Source organism: Misgurnus anguillicaudatus, chromosome 19 (genome assembly GCF_027580225.2).
Source record: "Misgurnus anguillicaudatus chromosome 19, ASM2758022v2, whole genome shotgun sequence".
Classification (NCBI taxonomy): Eukaryota; Metazoa; Chordata; class Actinopteri; order Cypriniformes; family Cobitidae; genus Misgurnus; species Misgurnus anguillicaudatus.
Window position 1 is genome coordinate 51,628,466 of NC_073355.2, and position 21,894 is coordinate 51,650,359.

The window sequence follows — 21,894 nt, forward strand, 5'->3', positions numbered from 1 at the left end:
CGTGTAACATCTCAAGGCATCGTGGAGATTAAAGCTGACTGAATCTGTTTGCTCTCTCTCTCCAGGCGAGTCCTCCAGGAATCTTGGCTCTTCTGGATGAGGAGTGCTGGTTTCCAAAAGCCACAGATAAGAGCTTTGTGGAGAAGGTTGTGCAGGAACAGGGAACTCATCCCAAATTCCTCAAACCCAAGAAACTGAAAGACGAAGCTGATTTCTGCATCATCCATTACGCTGGAAAGGTGTTTGTGTGTTCCTGAGATCAGTCATTTGTGTTTTGTGTTGTATGTCATATATTATAACAGTGTGTGTCTCTGGTCTTCAGGTGGATTATAAGGCAGATGAATGGCTGATGAAGAACATGGACCCTCTGAATGATAACGTGGCCACGCTGCTGAATCAATCCACTGACAGGTTTATTTCAGAGCTGTGGAAGGACGGTGAGTTGATCGATTAAATATTTTTTGAGCTCTTGTGTGTGTGTGGACAGAAGAACATTAGATGTTGGAGGACTTTGGTTGGAAATGGCCATCATTATAAACACTAGGGGTGATGATAGTTACAGTCTTGTGGTCGAGTTGACTTTTCATGAACTGATGTTGAATAAACAGATCAGTAACATTAATCACATCATATTTCAGATGATGAGGAGCGTGTCATCAGTTCACAATGAGTTTTGTTTAGACAGATTTGTTAATTTTATTGGGATGTAGTTTTGTTTAATGTCAAGTTTGAAAAACAGAACGTCTCTGTTCTCTGATGTTATTGGTTCCTGATTTGAGGCAGCTTAAAGTCAATCCTATAGACCTCCCATGTTAAAATAAACAATTTTACAGCAGAAAAAATAGGGCTGCAACTAACGATTATTTTTATAATCGATTAACATGCGATTAGTTTTTCGATTAATCGACTAATCGGATAAAAATTTTACTAATTTGATTTTTTACTTACTATAGCTAAATAAGGCACTAAGTTATTGTATTCATGTGTAAAAGTGTAATTTTAAAAGTGCAAAAGCCACACACTACTACAGAGATTTACTAATAAAATATTTTGATATTTTATGCCTCAAATAAAAAGTTTGTGCATCTTTAAATATCAAAATATAAACAAACAAAACGAATTCAGTCTTCAGGGATGTGCTAAGGAAATTTTGCAGACCTTCAACTTTAGACCTTGTTGAGAATTCATTAATAATAATAAAATAAATAATCCATTATGAAATGAAAGTGATATACATGCATTGTTACAGTAATAAAACCATTGATTTCCGCCTTACTTTAAAATGGTTTCATTATCAATTTTATTGATTAGTTGTTGCAGCCCTAGAAAAAATATGTTCATAGCCTGGTACAAAATGTGTTTTTGATCTTGATAGCTAATTTTGCCCTTCATGACAACTTTGAGGGGGTAAATAGTTTTGTAACTCAACCGTTTAAGTTAATTTAGGCCTTAAAGTTCTGCATAATTAAGGGCGTGGCCACTTGAGTGACAGGTGGATTGTTGCTGCTGTCACTATTGTTGAGCTAGGCAGAAGTGTTTTTAAAATCCAAGCATCTCAGCTTCGCCCACATTACGCCTCTGCCCATTTTTGGTGACACGCTGCCAAGATGGTGACGGTCGGCTTTGCCCACTTAGGGCTTAAAAAATGCTTTTGAGAAACCTGTGGGTGACATGACGGACATGTCCATGTTTTATAGAGACTAGATGTTGAGTCAGTTTTCCAGCTCTGAGGTGACAGAAGTACATGAGTTCCTCTTCAGTGGACGTCTCTATATGGTCTATAACTGTGATACATGAGCTAATGATTAGACTGACTGTATTTTACTGCTGTCGTCTGGTGTTTATTCCTCTGTTCATCCCTCTTTCATCTCTTCTTGGACCTCTGTATGCTCCTCTACTGTATGTCTGTGTGTTCTCAGAGGTCCATAATTCTCAGAGAGCTTATTTCTATCAGCGCTTTCCTTTCCTTCATTTAGAGTCAGGTGACAGCTTTTATCTTTTTTTCTCAGTCCATCCATCCGCAGTATCTTACTTTCTCCTGCTGTGTGTGATCTGTACGTGTGATCAGTACGTGTGTGTTCCTGATGTGTGTGTGATCTATAAGTGTGTGTGTGTGTTCCTCTGATGTGTGTGTATATTTGATCTCTTGCTGTCTCTCTCTCTCTCTCTGTATGTAATAGTGAGCTTTGGCGCCCCTGCTGTTGATCTGTGGTACTACAGATTCAGAAATGGGTATAAACTGCATGGGTTTGCTTTAGTTCATGACCACAGTTGCACAGTCATACAATCATCAGATATTCAATAACAAACAGTCCAAAATTAAATGTTTAAGTTAGATTATACTTGCAGTCTTAAATGTTATTATAAGAAAAAAATATAAAGAATTATATAGAAAGAGATTATAGTTTGCACAAAGAAAATTAAGTCTTTTAGCACACTGCAGAAATTATTCTTAAGAAAAAAAAAATTGTCTTGGTTTTCAGAGTAAAAATATCTAAAAATTCTTAAATGAAGATGCTTTTTCTTGATGAGCAAAACAACACAAGAAAATAAGTCTAGTTTTTAGACCAAAAATATTTGTGCATAAAACAAGGAAAAAAATCTGCCAATGGGGTAAGCAAATTTTTCCTGAATTTAGTGTTTAAGAAAAATGTTCAAGATTTTTTTGCTTACCCCCATTGGCAGATTTGTTTGCTTGTTTTATGCACAAAATCACATAAATGGGATATTTTTGGTCTAAAAACTAGACTTATTTTCTTGGGTCGTTTTGCACATCAAGAAAAAGCATATTCATTTAAGAATTTTAAGATATTTTTACTGAAGACAAAAATACTAAGAATTTTTTCTTGAAAATAATTTTTTGCAGTGCATCATGAAGATTTTTTAAAATTGTGGTATTATTTATTTTCATGATAAATTACATGTATTCTCTTTACTGTAATGTGAACGATGTGAATTATTTAACAGTAGCTTTTATAAATCATTTATACAGAAAAGCTCTCAGCTCACGTCTCATGAACAGAAGATTTAATTTTGGACCACACACACAATGCAAAAAATGACTTTCTTACTTAGTATTTTTGTCTTGCTTTCAATACAAACATCTACATTTTTTATAATCAAGAGATGCATTTTGTAGATAAGAAGATGATCTAAGAAAATAAGCCTAGTTTTAGACAAAAAAATATAACATTTGTGCTTAAAACAGCAAAAAAATCAGCCATTGAAGTAAGATTTTTTCTTGAATTAAGTGTTTCAGAAAAAAACTTACTTTTTTATCCTATTTATTTTTCTGCTTGTTTTAATCACAAATTGACTTAAATTATATAGAATAGTTATATATATATTTTTAAGTATTTTTTTTCTGAAAACTAGACTTATCATTTTGCTCATCAAGAAAATGCATCTTAATTTAAGATTTTTTTTAGATATTTGTACTAAAAACAAGACAAAAATACTAAGAAAGTCATTTTTGCAGTGCACACACACAGACACTCACATACAAACACACACACACACACACACACACACACACACACACAGAGACACACACGTACACACACGTAGACGCACGTACACACACACACACACGTACACACACACACACACACACACAGACATACACGTACACACACGTAGACACACACACACACACACACACACGTGTCACCTGCACTGCAGTGAATTCATGTGTTTGTGTGTGTGTGTGAGCTCCCTCCACTCGTCACCAGCATCATGTGTGTCCCCCTCCTCTTCCTCACATGTTACTGTTCATGTCTACAGTATATTAACACACTGTCTCTCTCTCTCTTTCTCTCGATCAGTGGATCGTATCGTAGGTCTGGATAAGGTTGCCGGGATGTCGGAGTTGCCGGGAGCGTTTAAGACTCGTAAGGGAATGTTCAGGACAGTCGGGCAGCTCTATAAAGAGCAGTTGTCCAAACTCATGGCGACTCTCAGAAACACAAATCCAAACTTCGTCCGCTGCATCATTCCCAACCACGAGAAAAAGGTACAACAACTTAAAACCTCCAAAGCTGAGTAGATATTGTGTACTTTACAAAGTGCACTGTTGTGTATATATTGATATAGACCCGAGTATTGTATTGCTGTGATGCTTACACAACACTATAAAGTATTTCAATAACACTTATTGTCCTAGTGTACACAACAACATGATAATACCACAGTATTAACTGTATGTTTGTGATCTGTGTGTGTGTCAGGCGGGTAAACTGGACTCTCATCTGGTCCTGGATCAGCTGAGGTGTAATGGTGTCCTGGAGGGCATCAGGATCTGCAGACAGGGTTTCCCCAATCGTATCGTCTTCCAGGAGTTTAGACAGAGGTCAGCATGCACACACTTACACAACACAAACACACAACTGTACAGCCAGACACACTACAAACACACATTTAGATTGTGGTGTTATTTTCTAATGACTTCTTCTTCTTCTAAAGTTCTTCATAATAAACTCCTCTGATATCTGTTATATCATTCATCTCTTCATTCTTAACCTTTGTTTGACTGTGTTGTGTTTACTGTGTCTTGTTTGCTCAGATATGAAATCCTCACACCTAATTCCATTCCTAAAGGATTCATGGATGGGAAACAGGCCTGTGTGCTGATGATAAGACTTCAGATCATATCTGTGTTCAATCTAAATCACATTAGAAAACCAAATGAATGAATATTTGCGATGATCACCTTGTGACAGCAAACAGATCGACTACTAGCTGGAGAAAATCTGTATTGTGATTAGGGATGCATAACAATTAATCGCGATTAATCTATAGCAGAATAAAAGTTTTGGTTTACATCATATATGTGTTTGAACTGTGTACAATAATTATGTATATATAAATATGCACACATGCATGTATAATTTTAAGAAAAAATACAGTTACAGTTTAACTTTTATTCTGCTATAGATTAATTGCGATTAATCGTTATGCATCCCTGAAGACACTTGTCAATAAATTAAATTAAAGGTATAGTTCACCCAAAAATGAAAATCGTGTCATCATTTATTCACTCATTTACATCACACATTTTTATGATAAAATGTCAGTAATGCAGATCATGTACATTTATTATAATGATAAACTCTTTGTGTGTGTTAGATAAGAGCCCTGGAGCTGGATCCTAACCTGTTCAGGATTGGTCAAAGTAAAGTGTTTTTCCGTGCTGGAGTTCTGGCTCATCTTGAGGAAGAGCGAGACATGAAGATCACCGATGTCATCATCAACTTCCAGGCCTGGTGCCGCGGTTTCGTTGCCCGCAAAGCGTTATGACATCATTCCTAAAACACATTGATGAAGTGGTTTCAGTGGCCAATCAGAATCTAGTATGCAATGTTGAAGAAATAAAGACACTGAAATAACGTGTATGTGTTGTTTTGCAAAGCGTTTGCTAAGAGACAACAGCAGCTGACAGCCATGAGAGTCATTCAGAGGAACTGCGCTGCTTACCTCAAACTCAGAAACTGGCAGTGGTGGAGACTCTTTACCAAAGCACATAAACTCACAGACACACTGATACACACATAAACTAACACATCCTAGGGGTGTAAATTGGGCAGTTCATTGCGATACGATACCGTACTGATTAGGGCTTGGGAAATTATTGATACAGCTTACTATCGTGATAAAAATTTCCATGATAGTATATCGGAATTTCAATCTCTAGTATCGACATTTTAAACAATAAATCTGTGTGCGTCAAACGACCTCCTCTGCCGCTGATGTAGTTGTCGCTGTCCAGTTGTCTGTCATATACAGCCATTCGGCCAATATCTCAGAAGTTAGCGGGAGTGAGAAAATGGCAGAAAATTTAAAAACGCCTGCAGCTTTCAAAGCCGATGTAGAAGCACTTTGGCTTTAAAAAAAGTAAAAAAAAAACAGCTGTATTTTTTACATTTTTGATAAAAAAGAAAAAGTATTGCAATGTATTGTGTAACATGCATAATGTATCGTACTGTGAGGCCCTCACCAATACCCAGCCCTAGTATGGATTATCTCTGCCAGCGATGCAATTTTTGCAGATACATCAAACGAATTTCTTTGATTCAATTATGATTTGATTATTTTATTGATAATTTAATATTATTTGCCTCATGAATGCAACCAAAATACAGTATATAACATTAACATTAACATAAACTCTTTAAAATGGCACAATATCTTTCCCAATTGTGACATTTACACCATCAAACAAAAAATACACTTTTTTAAAAATGAAAATAAATAATAAGGGAAAAAGTCACATAAAATCAAGTTTATGATGACAACAGTCAAAGTCTTTAGTGTTTCAGACAGATGATGCTGGCATAGGTTTTCTGCCAATTTGTTTGTCCAATCCATTTTCCAAATACAAAATATTTCCAAACCCACGATTTGCGTTCGATTGCAGTCCCAACGTCTTCTGCCTCTTCGCTGTGTTTTCGCTGCTACAATCACTTTGTTTCTGCATTGCATTCACTTGCTGACACTAGCATACGAAAATAAACAAAAATGCGCGATTTGGTGGAAATACTTGGAGGGAAGTTACGTCACAAAAGAATGAGGACACAGAGAGTGTCAAAATAAAAGTACCTCATATCGGTATTTTATGTGTGGCATCAATGCATCGCCCACCCCAAACACATACACACACATACACTAATACACTCACATGCAGATCTGAGGTGTGTTTCTGTACTGATGATGATGTGTTTGTGTGTTTAGGTGAAGCCTCTGCTCCAGGTCAGCAGACAGGAGGAGGAGATGCAGGCCAAAGATGAAGAACTCAACAAAGTCAAAGAGAAACAGCAGGTGGCTGAACTACAGCTGAAGGAGCTGGAGGTCAAACAACAACAGGTGCGAAATACACACACAATATATACCTACATCTACAGTTTGTTCTGTGTGGGCTTTACTCTCTATGAAATGATGTTGAGATATTTTGTGTCATGTTGACGTGTTACAGCTGAACGCAGAGAAGTTAGCGCTGCAGGAGCAGCTGCAGGCGGAGATGGACCTCTGCGCAGAGGCCGATGAGATGAGGAACCGCCTCGTGGCCAAGAAACAAGAGCTGGAGGAGATCCTTCATGACCTGGAGGCTCGTGTGGAGGAGGAGGAGGAGAGAGCCAATCATCTGATGGCTGAGAAGAAGAAGATGCAGCAGAATATTTCTGTAAGGAGATCACGCTCGCGGTCAAAAATGAATTTGAATTATAAGATAGCTTGCATCTTTTAAGAAATGACGCGTGTTTCGGTCCAATAGGATCTGGAGCAGCAGCTGGATGAAGAAGAAGCCGCCCGACAGAAACTGCAGCTGGAGAAAGTCACCATGGAGGCCAAGCTGAAGAAAACCGAAGAGGAGGTGATGCTTTTCGAGGACCAGAACAACAAACTGTCTAAGGTCTGTCTGCAGAGATACGTGTCTTATGTTTCATGCCATGAGAAATGAATGAAGGTGGGTTTTCTGACCGAGCGTCTGTGTGGTGCTTCAACAGGAGAAGAAACTTCTAGAAGAAAGAATCTCAGAGTTCACCACCAACCTGGCCGAGGAGGAGGAGAAATCCAAGAGCCTGCAGAAACTGAAGAACAAACACGAAGCAATGATCACAGACCTGGAAGGTAAGAGTCTGATATTTATTGTGATTGGTCCATTGGTTGGGTGCTGTATGTCGTTTAATCCCGTGTGCTCTTTCAGACCGTTTGAGACGTGAGGAGAAACAGAGACAGGAGCTGGAGAAGAACCGCAGGAAGCTGGAGGGTGACTCCACAGAACTCACGGATCAGATCGCAGAGCTACAAGCGCAGATCGCCGAACTCAGAGCGCAGCTCGCCAAAAAAGAGGAGGAGCTTCAGGAGGCGTTGGCCAGGTGTGACATCATACCTCATGATGCTATCAGTTCATACATGATATCTAAATTTATCTGCCTGTCTGATATTTAAGCAGGTAATATAAGATGTCAGCCATAGTAATGAAGTTTCTCTTTCTCATCAGGATGGAAGAGGAAGCCGCTCAGAAGAATCTGGCTCAGAAGAAGATCCGTGAACTTGAGGCTCAGCTCAGTGAACTTCAGGAAGATCTGGAGCTGGAGAGAGCGGCCCGCGCCAAAGCCGAGAAACACCGCAGGGATCTGGGCGAGGAGCTGGAGGCGCTGAAGACCGAGCTGGAGGACACGCTGGACTCTACTGCAGCTCAACAGGAGCTCAGGTAAACACAGACTGAGCCGAGCCGTCGGACAGATGTTCACACACCACAGAATCACTTTCTGAACCATATCAAGAGATTCATTATTAATTCAGTGAATCTTTTGTAATAAAAAATACTGAAGTTATAATACTATGGTGCAATACTATAATTAGTATAAGATGTAAATGACACACAAATATTCGTAAAAAAAGTATGTTTTGAATTAAATATGAGTTAATTTTTATTTAATAGAGATGCACAGATGTATTGGCCGATTTTTGATTAATTTGAAACGATCGGCATATCGGCAATAGCACGAGAAAGGCGGATATTGATTGTTTATTAACTAACTGCATGAAGGCAATAAGTTGCATGTCTGTTTTTATATAAAATATTATATAAATAATGAATAACTTCACAAAACAAAATAAAATCTGTACAAATTATAGTTTGCCAAACGTGCTATAGTGGGAAAAATTGTTAATCACGTGAGAGATTTCTCATTCATGTGAGCAACACTGCAAAAAATGATTTTCAAGAAAATATTTTCTTAGTATTTTTGTCTTGTTTTCAGTAAAAATATCTAAAAATTCTTAAATTAAGATGCGTTTTCTTGATGAGCAAAACGACCCAAGAAAATAAGTCTAGTTTTTAGACCAAAAATATTACATTTAAGGGATTTTGTGCATAAAACAAGCAAAAAAATCGGCCAGTGGGGTAAGCAAAAAATCTTGAACATTTTTCTTAAACACTAAATTCAAGAAAAATTTGCTTACCATATTGGCCGATTTTTTTGCAAGCAAATTTTTCTTGAATTTAGTGTTTAAGAAAAATTTTCTAGATTTTTTTTTCTTACCCCATTGGCCGATTTTTTTTTGGTTGTTTTATGCACAAAATCACTTAAATTTGATATTTTTGGTCTATAAAGTAGACTTACTTTCTCGATTCGTTTTGCTCATCAAGAAAAAGCATCTTAATTTAAGAATTTTTAGATATTTTTACTGAAAACAAGACAAAAATACTAAGAAAATATTTTTTTCTCTTGAAAATTATTTTTTGCAGTGCATGCGGTCAGAGTAAGAGTATTAAGGGAAAATGTCTGTGATCTGGGCTTTTTTCAAAATCAAAAGACCAAAAAAAAAAAAAAAAATCGCCAAAATGTTATCTTACCTTGTGCATCAAATATTATGTTCAGTAAAAATAATTTTGATTCGGAAATAAACTAGCTAGTAGGCCAACTGTATAGTATTGTATAGAAGTGTTTAATATCAGTATCAGCCAGTTATTGTCGGTTTAAATTGGTATCAGCCCAAAGAAAAATCACATCTGTGCATCCCTAATATTTACCATTCATTCATCTGCCATCCAGGCAGTCGACTCGCTGTGTTCTGTAAAACAAATCTCATGTGTGGTAAAATACTGAGACTACTGCACTCACTTGTGATTTTTTTAAGAAATGGTGTTGTGTGACACTGCAGTGAAATGATTAGTGATGTAATGATGACATGACACTGATGTCATCACAGGACAAAGCGTGAGACAGAGGTGGCCCAGCTGAAGAAGACTCTGGAAGATGAAGCTAAAGTTCACGAGCAGCTGGTGATTGAGATGAGACAGAAACACGGGCAAGCCTTCGATGAGCTCAATGAACAACTGGAGCAGGTCAAGAGGGTAAGACAAACACACACAACCTTAGTAACACACACACACAAACATGCACAACACACATGTATTTATATAAAGTTTAAAATGTGTTCATCTTCAGAATAAAGTCTCAGTGGAGAAGACCAAGCAAGCTCTTGAGTCTGAGAGGAACGAGCTGCAGATTGAGCTGAAGACGCTCATGCAGGGTAAAACTGAATCTGAACATCGCAGGAAAAAAGCTGAGACACAACTGCAGGAGCTGCAGGTTAAACACGCTGAGAGTGAACGACAGAGACTGGAACTGGCTGACAGAGTCGCTAAGATGCAGGTGTGTACATAAAACCATTCATACATGTCCATAATCATCATAATATTCATAGAAAAGAACCAACGTTAATTATGGATTATGGGTCTGTAATGAAGATCTGATCTTCTCATCTCTCCTCAGAGTGAACTTGATAACGTCAGTGGTCTGCTGAATGAAGTTGAAGGGAAATCGATCAAAGCCACAAAGGATTATTCTGCTGTAGAGTCTCAGCTGCAGGACGTACAGGTATGAAGGGGTTCCTCTTGCGTTATGGGACGTCTGAATGAAAGCTGTCTAACTCTCCATGATGTCTGTGTCTCACAGGAAGTTCTGCAGGAGGAGACGCGACAGAAACTGTCTTTGAACACCCGTCTGCGACAGATGGAGGACGAGCATCACAGTCTGAAGGAGCAGCTGGAGGAGGAAGAGGCGGCCAAGAGGAACCTGGAGAAACAGATGAGCACCTTACAGACTCAGGTACACTGTCATCTTCTGCACCAACAGATAAATAAAAGAGGAGAACTTGTCTACATTTGCCTCCATGATGTAATAATGATTAATCCTTTATTCTTCTGCAGCTGGTTGAGATGAAGAGAAAGATGGAACATGAGGTCGGTTTTCTGGAGAACGCTGAGGAATCTAGGAAGCGTCTGCAGAGAGATCTGGAGGGCGTCACACTGCGTCTGGAGGAGAGGAACGCAGCATACGACAAACTGGACAAGACCAAGACCCGTCTGCAGCAGGAGCTGGACGACATGGTCGTTGACCAGGACCACCTGAGACAGATCGTCTCCAACCTGGAGAAGAAGCAGAAGAAGTTTGACCAGGCGAGGACTCGACTCAATCAAATTTCCAAGCAACGTTTTCTCAATCCGACAATCTCATTGATGAAGTTCTGTTTGTTTTGTAGATGCTTGCAGAGGAGAAGACGATCTCCGCTCGGTACGCCGAGGAACGCGACCGTGCCGAGGCCGAAGCTCGTGAGAAAGAGACTCGCGCGCTGGCGCTCGCCCGAGAGCTGGAGACCCTGACGGACATAAAGGACGAACTGGACCGGACCAACAAACTGCTTCGTGCTGAGATGGAAGACCTGGTGTCCTCCAAAGATGATGTCGGCAAGAGTGTAAGACACCTCAGAGTATTCAGAAGAAGCACCAGTGTTTGGCTTTATCATCATCTCCTCTGAAGTAACCTCACGGTTCCTCTCCGTTCTCAGGTGCACGAGCTGGAGAAATCCAAGCGTGGTATGGAGCAGCAGCTGGAGGAGATGAGGACTCAGCTGGAGGAGCTGGAAGATGAGCTGCAGGCGACCGAAGACGCCAAACTGCGTCTGGAGGTCAACATGCAGGCCATGAAGGCTCAGTACGAGAGAGACCTGCTGGGCCGAGATGAGCTGGGAGAGGAGAAGAAAAGACAGCTGCTCAAACAGGTATGAGATAAAACTCGATGTCGGAAAAGCTTCTCTTGAAAGTCGGGCATCTCGTATTAATTATTTGTCGTCAGGTTCGTGAGATGGAGCTGGAGCTGGAGGATGAGCGCAAACAGCGTGCGGTCGCCATGGCGGCACGTAAGAAGATGGAGCTGGACCTGAAGGATCTCGAGGCGGCCATTGATCAGGCCAACAAGGGCCGTGATGAGGCCCTCAAGCAGCTGAAGAAAGTGCAGGTAACATTACATCAGTGCCGATGAGATAACTTCAGAAATGTGAAGGTTCGTGACGTAAACCTGTTCTTCTCTGATCGTGCAGGCTCAGATGAAGGATCTACTGAGGGAACTGGAGGACACTCGTCAGTCCAGAGATGAGATTCTGGCTCAGAGCAAAGAGAACGAGAAGAAGATAAAGAGCATGGAAGCAGAGATGATCCAAATGCAGGAGGTTTGTGTTTTTCTCGGTTCTCTCGCATAAATCCAGATCTGGGTCTCAACTGGGTTTACTGACTCTGTCTCTGTCTGTAGGAACTGGCGGCCGCCGAGCGAGCCAAGAGACAAGCCCAACAAGAGAGGGACGAACTTCAGGATGAGATGAACAATCTGATGTCCAAAGGGTGAGACACAAACCCCTGCAGTATGGTGTGTGAGGCACCCTCAATCACAAAATAAACCAAAATCACTTTATGTGTTTGTTTGCGCCATTAGAGCTCTGGGCTCAGAAGAGAGGAGGCGTCTGGAGGCTCGTATCGGTCAGCTGGAGGAGGAGTTAGAGGAGGAGCAGAATAACACGGAGCTCGTGAACGACCGTCTGAAGAGAGCTCTACTGCAGGTCAGACGCAAACACTTTATCAGACTTTATACTCTTCAAAATACTACAATACAGTCCCTGACGGTAGCGTCTTTCTCTGCAGGTGGATCAGATAAACGTGGAGCTGACGGCCGAGCGCAGTATCTCTCAGCGCCTGGAGGGGGCGCGCGCACAGATGGAGCGTCAGAACAAGGACATGAAACTCAAACTCACCGAGCTGGAGGGAGCCGTTAAGAGCAAATACAAGGCCTCTATCGCCGCCCTGGAGGCCAAGATCATGCAGCTGGAGGAGCAACTGGACGTTGAGACCAGGTGAGAGTGCGACTGGATGCAGTAAACTAATGCTTGACCAATATGGGGTTTTTATGGCCAATGTTGATATTGAGAGAGAAGCATGAGCGATATAACACAAATGTATTTACGGTAAATGAGAGATTCATGGAAAACTGGTGAAACGAATGAAACATTTATTGTGCATAAGTTTTCTAAACGAATTAAAGTCCCCCATGTAGTCGATAATTTTATCACTTAAAGGTCATTTACGAGCATCATAATAGCATATATAAAAGATTTTTCTGTGACATTAATTTCTTCATGCTTTTAAACAGCTTGAATGTAATTTTATCCCCTTGCCTCATTGAGTATACGCAGGTCTGCACTGCAAAAAATAACTTTCAATTTTCTAAAAATCTTGAACATTATTCTTAAACACTAAATGCAAGAAAAAAATCAAGAAAAATTTGCTTACCCCATTGGCAGATTTTTTTTGCTTGATTTATGCACAAAATCACTTAAATTGTATATTTTTGGTCTAAAAACTAGACTTATTTTCTTGGGTTGTTTTGCTCATCAAGAAAAAGCATCTTAATTTAAGATTTTTTTTAAATATTTTTACTGAAAACAAGACAAAATACTAAGATTTCTTGAAAATCATTTTTTGCATTGTGTAAATATGCAAATCATTCCCCGCCTCTACACTGTAAAAAATGACTGTCTTACATAGTATTTTTGTTTTGTTTTAAGTAGAAATATCTAATCAAGGTGTATCAAGAAATAATAATCTGCTTAAATTAAGTGTTTAAGAAAAAATAAAACTTATATTTAGATTTTTTCCTCACCCCATTGACAGATATTTTTGCTTGTTTTAAGCACAAATTCACTTAAATTGTATATTTTTTGTCTAAAAAGTAAACTTATTTTCCTAGGTCATTTTGATCATTAAGAAAATACATCTTAATTTAAGGTTTTATTTAAAAAAAAAAAGATTTTATAAGTCATTTTTTTGCAGTGTGCAGCATTCATCTATATGACTTAAACTATTAAAACACCACATAAACATATAAACAACAATTAAAAATTTATTTTTAAGTACTTGAAAAATATTTACAAGACATTTGGACAAATTAAACTAAATAAGTTTAAGTGCAGTTTTCTTAAGTTTGAGACCTCATGGCACCATTTGAATATGGTTGAGTGTTGTTGTTTGTAATACGAACAAGATTATTCATCAGGAACAATTATTTTAATGAACTGAAAATATTTAACAGCCAATGCTCATACAAAGTATATTGTCCGATATATTGGCCATAGAAATATGTCAATTTTCAAGTTTATTTTATTTCTTTAGTGCTTTTTGTACAATGTTGCATTGTTTCAAAGCAGCTTTACATAAAAAAACTCACAGAAAATGTGAAAATGAATGTGGATGCACAGATCTGATACCTGGGATTGGTATCTGTGCCGATTCAGACCTTTTTTTTGGATCAGTTATTAGACTAGCGGGAACGATCCAAGTCCAATACTGTGCTTTATGCGTATTTGTTGCTGTCAGGCTATTAACTCATTCCCCGCTAGCATTTTTTGTGATTTTCACAAAAGGTTCACAAAATGCCTTGCAGGCATACAAATATATCAAATGAAAAACAGACCCTCTGCTTTCAAACAAACAATAAACAAACAAAAAGGGAAAAAAAACATTTCTTCCTATCAATATTTTTTTCTTTGCGTATAAACGTTTAAATATGGGTATTTTTCTTAAAAAAAAAAATAAATAATAAAAAAGCTAAAATAATTGCATTTTTGTGAAGGAATTTTGTTAGAGATCAGATTCAGAATGGTTATCAAAACATACACGAAGTTTAAAATGAGTAAATAACGTTTTGCCTTCAGTTTGTTAATAAATTAGGTAAGTGGGATAATCAAGGTATTACATATTAACAGAAAAATTAATCAGGATCACTTTTTTATGCAAATGTTTTCTCTTAATTGACAAAATAAAAGTATTATAAAAGCACTATAAACTTTTTTATGCACTACCAGTATATTCCAAGTCTTCTTAATACCCTCAATAACTTTGTGAAGAACTAACGCGTTTTTTTAAGTATCATCCCTAATAATTATTATATAAAAAAAGAATATAATATGTGGTATTATTGCAAATATATGTGTCTATCACTGCTGTTTGACACATGCAGTGTTAAGTATAATTGCTGTGTAAGCTAATCCTGGATGTGTTTAATAGAGAGAGACAGCAGGCATCAAAGATGGTGCGTCGTGCGGAGAAGAAGTTAAAGGAGGTGATTCTGCAGGTGGATGACGAGAGACGCAGCTCAGAGCAATTTAAAGACCAGGTTTGAAACGCTTTATTACAGGTTTAACTTATGTGATTGGCTCGACCGTTCCTTTAACTTTGGGTTTTGATCGGCTACAGGCTGATAAGTTGAACAGCCGCATGAAGCAACTGAAACGACAGCTGGAGGAGGCGGAGGAAGAGGCGCAGCGGGCCAACGCCAACCGCAGGAAACTGCAGAGAGAGCTGGAGGACGCCACCGAATCGGCCGATGCCATGAACCGTGAGGTCAGCAGTCTGAAGAGTAAACTCAGGTATGAAACTCATTCATTGTAAACACATCAAACACATGTTATAATGCTTTTTTTGTTGCAGATTTATAATATGAAAGTCTGGCATAAATAGCGTTGAAGATTAAAACTTTAACCTGATAAAGATCACTGTGCTGTACACAGCACACACACCCCTTTCGTAAGCGAGTCTGCATAAACTTCATTGTAACTTTAAAGCATTAAATCTTCAAAATATACGGTCATGCGGCACATCGTTTGAAAGCTTAGACTCTCAGGATTCTATTAAGTGCACACACAAATCATAAGATGATTTATAGCAGTCATAAAACTGTAATCTAGTTGTTAGCTACCTAAACCGGGTGGCGCGGTTTAAGTTTGTTTACTTACCTTCAAAATCTTCCCTTTATCCGCTTCGGTGAAATTGTCCAAAACAAATTGATCATAAATCCCCAAGAGTCCAAGGAAATGGAATATCCAAGCCTTTTAATCCAAAACGATTTTTTATTCGCCTCACAATCGTGACGTTTCTTGCCGAATTACGATATAAAAACTGTAAACAATTACTTCACTACCGGACATTCGTTCGACTCTCACTTCTCATTCAAGACTTATAATGCTATTTTTGGGTGTCACGTTTGTGGAGCAAAGTGTACACTGCAAAAAAAACGATTTTCAAGAAAAAAATTCTTAGTATTTTTGTCTTGTGTTAAAAATATTTAAAAATTCTTAAATTAAGATGCTTTTCTTCATGAGCAAAACAACCCAAGAAAATAAGTTTAGTTTTTAGACCAAAAATATCAAATTTAAGTGATTTTGTGAATAAAACAAGCAAAAAAACTGTGTAAATTAGTGTTTAAGAAAAATTTTCAAGATTTTTTGCTTACCCCATTGGCAGATTTTTTTGCTTGTTTTATGCACAAAATCACTTAAATTTGATATTTTTGGCCTAATTTTCTTTGTCCGTTTGCTCATCAAGAAAAGGATCTTAATTTAAGATTTATTTTACTTTTACTAAAAACAAGACAAAAAACTACGATTTTTTTTCTTGAAAATCATTTTTTGCAGTGTAACGAATCAAATACGCCCTCTTGTTGAATTTCAGCCCTTTCATAAGAGGTTAAGGGCCGTTCACATTATGACAATAATAGGGATGCACCGAATCCAGGATTCGGTTTCGGATTCGGCCGAATACTGGGCTTTTTGGCGGGGTTCGGGTTCGGCCGAATCCTAGATTTTTTTTCCACCGAACCGAACCCTAGGCTTGCGCTACGCTGGTCGACGTCATGCAGCCGTTGATTACACACATCGGGTGCTGACGTGGAGATGAGCTTTTTCTTTCGGTCAGCTGGACACACCAAAACTTTTAAACACCGCTGAAAACGCCTTGAGGACCCCAAATGCCAGCTGTTTTTCAGCCGAGCGCTTGGTAGCTGTGATGCTTCAGCTGTGAGCCGGTTGGTTGCTGTGGTAATGTCCCGCCCCTCCTCCACTGTAATTGGACGGCCGTGTGAAGACTGACATTGACGAGCGGAGCTTCTCACTCAAAGTTAAATATAGTTTTCAGCGCGGAGCTGCTTGCTTATTGGAAAAACGAGCGTGTCGCAACGCATCGCTTTCATTATGCATAGGCTTATGGTAATTGTCAAAATAGTTTTTCCAACTTGTCATCCTGGCATAATGTACAGTTAAAATTAAATAAAATGAAAAATACACTGCCGTGGACGTTTTTTACTTCATTAATGTGTTTTACTGTGTTGGAATAAGGATGAGAGTAGGATTCGGTATTCGGTTTCGGATTAGGCCGAATATTAAACGGTGGATTCGGGATTCGGCCGAACCTAAAAAATCTGGATTCGGTGCATCCCTAGACAATAACATTAACTATAAAAAAATTAAAACAATTGAGTTGAGTATTGAGTTCACACCACAACTATAACAATAAAGATAAAAGGAACAATGTCATTGGGATCACTTCTGGAGCAATTTTTTTCCAATTGGTGGACGATAAACCAATGACAGCCAATCAAATCTTCTTGACTATAAAGTGCACGCGCATGTCAAATGACACTGTTGACGAAATATGCATTATTAGTTTATGCAATTAAAGGTAAATGAATGATGAAATGCCTCGTGAGCAAATTAGCATAAAGTTATCATTTGGTGGTGTGGACGCTAATACAGTTATTGTTATAGTTAACGTATAGTTATCATACGATCTAAATGGATATTAATGGCCTATGTACTTGTATTTTATTTTATCTTAGTTTTGTTTTAACATAATTGTATTTTTCCCTTATTTTCTTCATATGTATGTTTATTTATTTACTCCTCATTTTGCTTGATTGTTGTGTTTTTTAGCTCTTTTTTGTTTTCTTTTTCTAAAAAACGTTATAGTTGTTGGTATAATGCGAACAGCATTTTAGTCTTGTAATGTGCAGAGCAAATAACGATTAAATAAGCTAAATTTGTGACGTTTGTGTGTCCAGGCGTGGAGATCTTCCTTTCGTCCGTCGTATCGTCAGTCGTTCTGGACTCGAGAGTGATGAAGACCAAGGGGAGGCCAAGAGTGAAACCCCTGAACCCAAACCAGAGTAAAGGAGCTCATCCACCCCACAAACACACACATAAACATCATGGACACAAACTCAGAGATGCATTTGTTTTTGTCTTTTTTTATTATTTCAATTTAGTGCCATAGTGTATTAAACACAGACAAACACATACGGCGGTTCTCTCGACAATCAATATTCACAATATAACTTCACTGAAACCGAGGACCAAATTTGTGTTTTCATGTCTTGGGAATGATAACAGGGAATGATGTTTTTTATAAAGAGACATCCCGTCGATGACAGTCCTGATTCTGAATCTTATTTTTCTAACTGACGTAAAAGGATGTGTACAAATATGGTTTGAAAAAGTGAAGAAAACTTATTTGAAGGGGACCAAAGCAACGTTGCTTTCTACTAAACTGTATTTTATTCAGAAGTTTTTATAATGGTATAAGGATGAACATACTCTACTATAGCTTGCTCTTTTTCTCTCTCTCTTCTGCTGGTCGATATGATAATATTATCACACAGTTATGCTTTTGGGCTTCACACACACAATAAGACATTTAGTACACATTTAGTAAAGCAGCACAGATAGTTTTATTACAGATAACATGTTTGTCTCTTTGTTCTGAGTAATAAAATGGATGTAGTTTTACTGCACTGGTGAAAAGGATTGAAGGAATAAAGACTCATGTAGACGCGGCACTATGCACTATAGCCTTAAAAAATGATTGCTGTTCTTAAACGCGTTTCCTACGAAAATTAACCATGTGTTTTTTTATAGTAAATGTGTAGTAAACACTTTTTTTGTTTCGATTACCACTGCGGTAACCATGATGTATTTGGGTTGACCTTTAGTAAAACCATGGTTAATTTTCGTAAGGGCCAGTTTTGTACTTTAAGGATCTTTTATGTTTATGAAGGGTGAAGGGCTCCAGCTTTTCTTTTGAAACACACACATACACACACTGTAAACTCTGAACACATCTTTGGGGTCACATTGAGTAAAGTCTTCATGGCTACCTCTCAGGTCATTACGTTTAACATCATAAGTGATCATCCAGAAGACTAAATGTAAGGGATTGATGTTATTAAAATGTGCTCAGTTTCTGCTCTTCTGTGAGGAAGTGAGAGAGATGTACTCTTATAATGTCTCTTATACAAACTTCATGTTATTTTCTCTTATTGCAGCTCATTATTGATATCTGGAGATTTGTCATAAATTGATGGTATAATTGCAATAAAATGGCTTTTTAAAAACTCATGACTTTGTTCTGGTCTTTAAAAAAATGTGGTTTGAATGACTTAGTGATGGGGACGAGACCGCCTATTCCGAGTCTGAGTCAAGACCGAGTCTTTGAAGGGTTGAGGCCGAGTCGAGATCAAGTCCGTTTTTATTTTGAATACAGTCGAGTCCAAGTCAAGACTGAAGCCGTTTCTCAATGTCAAGGAAGGATCCTCGGAAGCCAGAATTTTGAGGATGCTACGTCAGCGACCTCCATCGAAGGACTGTTCCAATGTCGAGGATCCTCGAAATTTCAGCCAAGGACTGAGTCCTTGGTTCGAGAAATATCCCATATACAGGAAAGCATGCATATGTGTATCCTTTTCACGCACTGAAATCACCCACAATCCTATGTGCGCAGCACCGAAAGCACACCTTTCAAACAAGCAATGACGTGCACTTGCTAGCTTGTTTCATTTAACGTGTTCTCCGAATTCTTAAAAAGAGCCTCGCCTAGCCTTTGAAGGAAGTGACTTGTAAGGACTAGTCCTGCCAAGGAAGTATCCTTGACATTGGGAAACGGCTAGAGTCTTTGAAGGGTTGAGATCGAGTCCTTTAGGAGTCGAGACTGAGCCGAGACCAAGACCATAAAAACATTTCAGTTTAGAGGAGCAGTCTTAACGTCGTAATATGGACTATGCTTTTATGCTTTTAAACGGCTCTGATGGCAGTATCTTTGCATTGCACCATGGGATGTCATTTTCAAATAAAGCCTGTCAACATTGCATTTTATTATTATTGTTATGTTTTTAGTGTGTTTTTTATATTAAAGGCTCTCTAAGCGAATAATGTGCGACGTCACTTCCTGTTCATGTTTGAACAGTTTTCAAACAAACGAAGCGTAGCTAACGCCTCCCACTCCCTCTCCCGTCCGTGCTTTCATGAACGCGCCCATCCCCCACCCCCAAATCCTTCTTGTCGTTTATTGGCTGGAACACTTTGTTATTGTTTCTGTTTGTAGGTTTGGCCACTATGTTGATATTGCCGTTTGTCGAGCCTGAGCTGTCTACAGCAGGGGTGTCCAGACTTTTTTGTGTGGTGATCTACTTTTAAAATGATAAAGCCGACACGATCTACCTGCTAAAAAACACTTTTTTAATGACAATTTAAAAGTGTATTATGACTATACTGCATATCTCTACATTGAATTTAAGGCTGTCCCCATTAGGCTAGGCTACTTTATTCTTTTTGAGGAGTTAAAAAAGTCATTGAGTACATGTCAAGTACTGCTTAAAATAGCGGAGATGCAGTTTAGTGAAACAAACTAGGAAAAGACAACAGTATCAGAAGCCTCTCTTTAAAAAAAAGAGCAGTGCGATGCGGCTTTCTATTGCTAGGCAACCACCGAGTCAGCTGTCTTGTCAATCAAATATTGAAGCGTGAGCGCTCTTTTGCTGTTAACTGTCATATTAGCAGAAACTTTAAAAAGAGGGCGCTTGCTCTGACCTTGTTTGAGGATGAGAGGTGCAGAAACGCAGGAGAGAGTGAGCGAGTAGAGTCCGGTTCTTCAAAGCAACTGTAAACTTCCCTCACCACAACGTAAGGCCCGCCTCTCCCCTCATTCGATTGGACAATGGAATGACGCGAATGACGTCGGGCGCTTCTCAGCTCTCAGCGCTCCTTCAAAGGCGCGTGCTGCGGCAGAAACCGCTCAGCGCGCATAAACATAGCTTAAACAGCGCGTAAACACTCCCTATCCATAGAATATCATTCAAAAATGGCGCCTGCAACTGCCATAAACGCTTTTGGTGTGATTGGCCCCTCTCATAATGCCTATTTCGCCCTCTGTTTTCCGATGCTCATGCAGCATCATATACATTTAACTTATGTGCAATCTACCGGCATTGCCTTTGCGATCGACTGGTCGACGTATTGGACACCCCTGGTCTACAGAGATCGCCTTTTTTTACAGTTTGATCAGCGGACAGGCAGCAAGCAGATCGCGAGGAGATGTTTGCTGTATGTAAAAAAAAAATGTTATGGTCTAAAACGCATCAATTCGCTTAGAGCACCTTTAATATAAAAAAATGCGTTGGTCTCGAAGACTCGGCCTGAAACTACGAGTCCTCTCCACTCACTGTGGTGCGAGACCGAGTCTTTCTGTCAGAGAAGGCAGAAATCGTCTCGAGACCGGACTTAGCACTACATCACTATTAAGACTATTTACATTTGTGCCCTCTCCCTATTTCCTTATTACCTGATTATGTCTCCCCATAGTACATAAGAAAAGATGTAATCATAACATTATATATACAGTGAGGAAAATAAGTACTTGAACACCCTGCTATTTTGCAAGTTCTACCACTTAGAAATCATGGAGGGGTCTGAAATTGTCATCATAGGTGCATGTACACTCTGAGAGACATAATCTAAAAATCCAGAAATCACAATGTATGCTTTTTTTAACTATTAATATTAATGCTATTAATGCTGTTGTGAAATCATGCTTTTTCCATCTGAGACTTCTGGCAAAGGTTAAGTCCTTTCTGTCTCCTAGAGATTTATACAATATATGCTTTTGTTTTTTCAAGATTGGAGTATTGTAATTCACTTTATTCTGGAATTAGTCAATCAGCATTATCTCAGCTACAGGTCGTTCAAAATGCAGCAGCCAGGATGCTGACAGGTACTCGAAAATACGAGCACATCACCCCAATTCTATTCTCTCTAAAGTGGCTACCAGTGCACCTCCAAATTGAATTCAAAATTCTAGTGATGGTTTTTAAAGCTTTACATGGTTTGGCACCCTCCTATCTTGGAGACCTGTTAGGTCCTCGGATCAGCTGTTTCTCCAGGTTCCCAAGTCCAGGTTAAAAT

The 21,894-nt window shown here is 38.7% G+C and overlaps 1 protein-coding gene across 1 annotated transcript in view; it reads left to right on the plus strand.

Annotated features, from left to right (window-relative positions):
* The window catches only part of myh9b (myosin, heavy chain 9b, non-muscle), a 41,761-nt gene extending 22,705 nt beyond the window's left edge, over positions 1-19,056 (plus strand). The window contains exons 13-40 of the mRNA XM_073857827.1: positions 66-239; positions 323-437; positions 3,825-4,012; positions 4,227-4,348; positions 4,562-4,630; positions 5,124-5,281; positions 5,402-5,514; positions 6,727-6,858; positions 6,968-7,174; positions 7,265-7,402; positions 7,497-7,620; positions 7,697-7,868; positions 7,994-8,206; positions 9,712-9,856; positions 9,951-10,157; positions 10,278-10,382; positions 10,461-10,613; positions 10,715-10,963; positions 11,047-11,259; positions 11,353-11,565; positions 11,640-11,801; positions 11,884-12,012; positions 12,093-12,181; positions 12,273-12,396; positions 12,479-12,687; positions 14,897-15,005; positions 15,086-15,258; positions 17,724-19,056. Of these exons, the coding sequence (XP_073713928.1) occupies positions 66-239; positions 323-437; positions 3,825-4,012; positions 4,227-4,348; positions 4,562-4,630; positions 5,124-5,281; positions 5,402-5,514; positions 6,727-6,858; positions 6,968-7,174; positions 7,265-7,402; positions 7,497-7,620; positions 7,697-7,868; positions 7,994-8,206; positions 9,712-9,856; positions 9,951-10,157; positions 10,278-10,382; positions 10,461-10,613; positions 10,715-10,963; positions 11,047-11,259; positions 11,353-11,565; positions 11,640-11,801; positions 11,884-12,012; positions 12,093-12,181; positions 12,273-12,396; positions 12,479-12,687; positions 14,897-15,005; positions 15,086-15,258; positions 17,724-17,832 (4,314 nt within the window). The 3' untranslated portion in view covers positions 17,833-19,056. The remainder of the gene's footprint in view (positions 1-65; positions 240-322; positions 438-3,824; positions 4,013-4,226; positions 4,349-4,561; positions 4,631-5,123; positions 5,282-5,401; positions 5,515-6,726; positions 6,859-6,967; positions 7,175-7,264; positions 7,403-7,496; positions 7,621-7,696; positions 7,869-7,993; positions 8,207-9,711; positions 9,857-9,950; positions 10,158-10,277; positions 10,383-10,460; positions 10,614-10,714; positions 10,964-11,046; positions 11,260-11,352; positions 11,566-11,639; positions 11,802-11,883; positions 12,013-12,092; positions 12,182-12,272; positions 12,397-12,478; positions 12,688-14,896; positions 15,006-15,085; positions 15,259-17,723) is intronic.
* Positions 19,057-21,894: the final 2,838 nt, after the last annotated feature.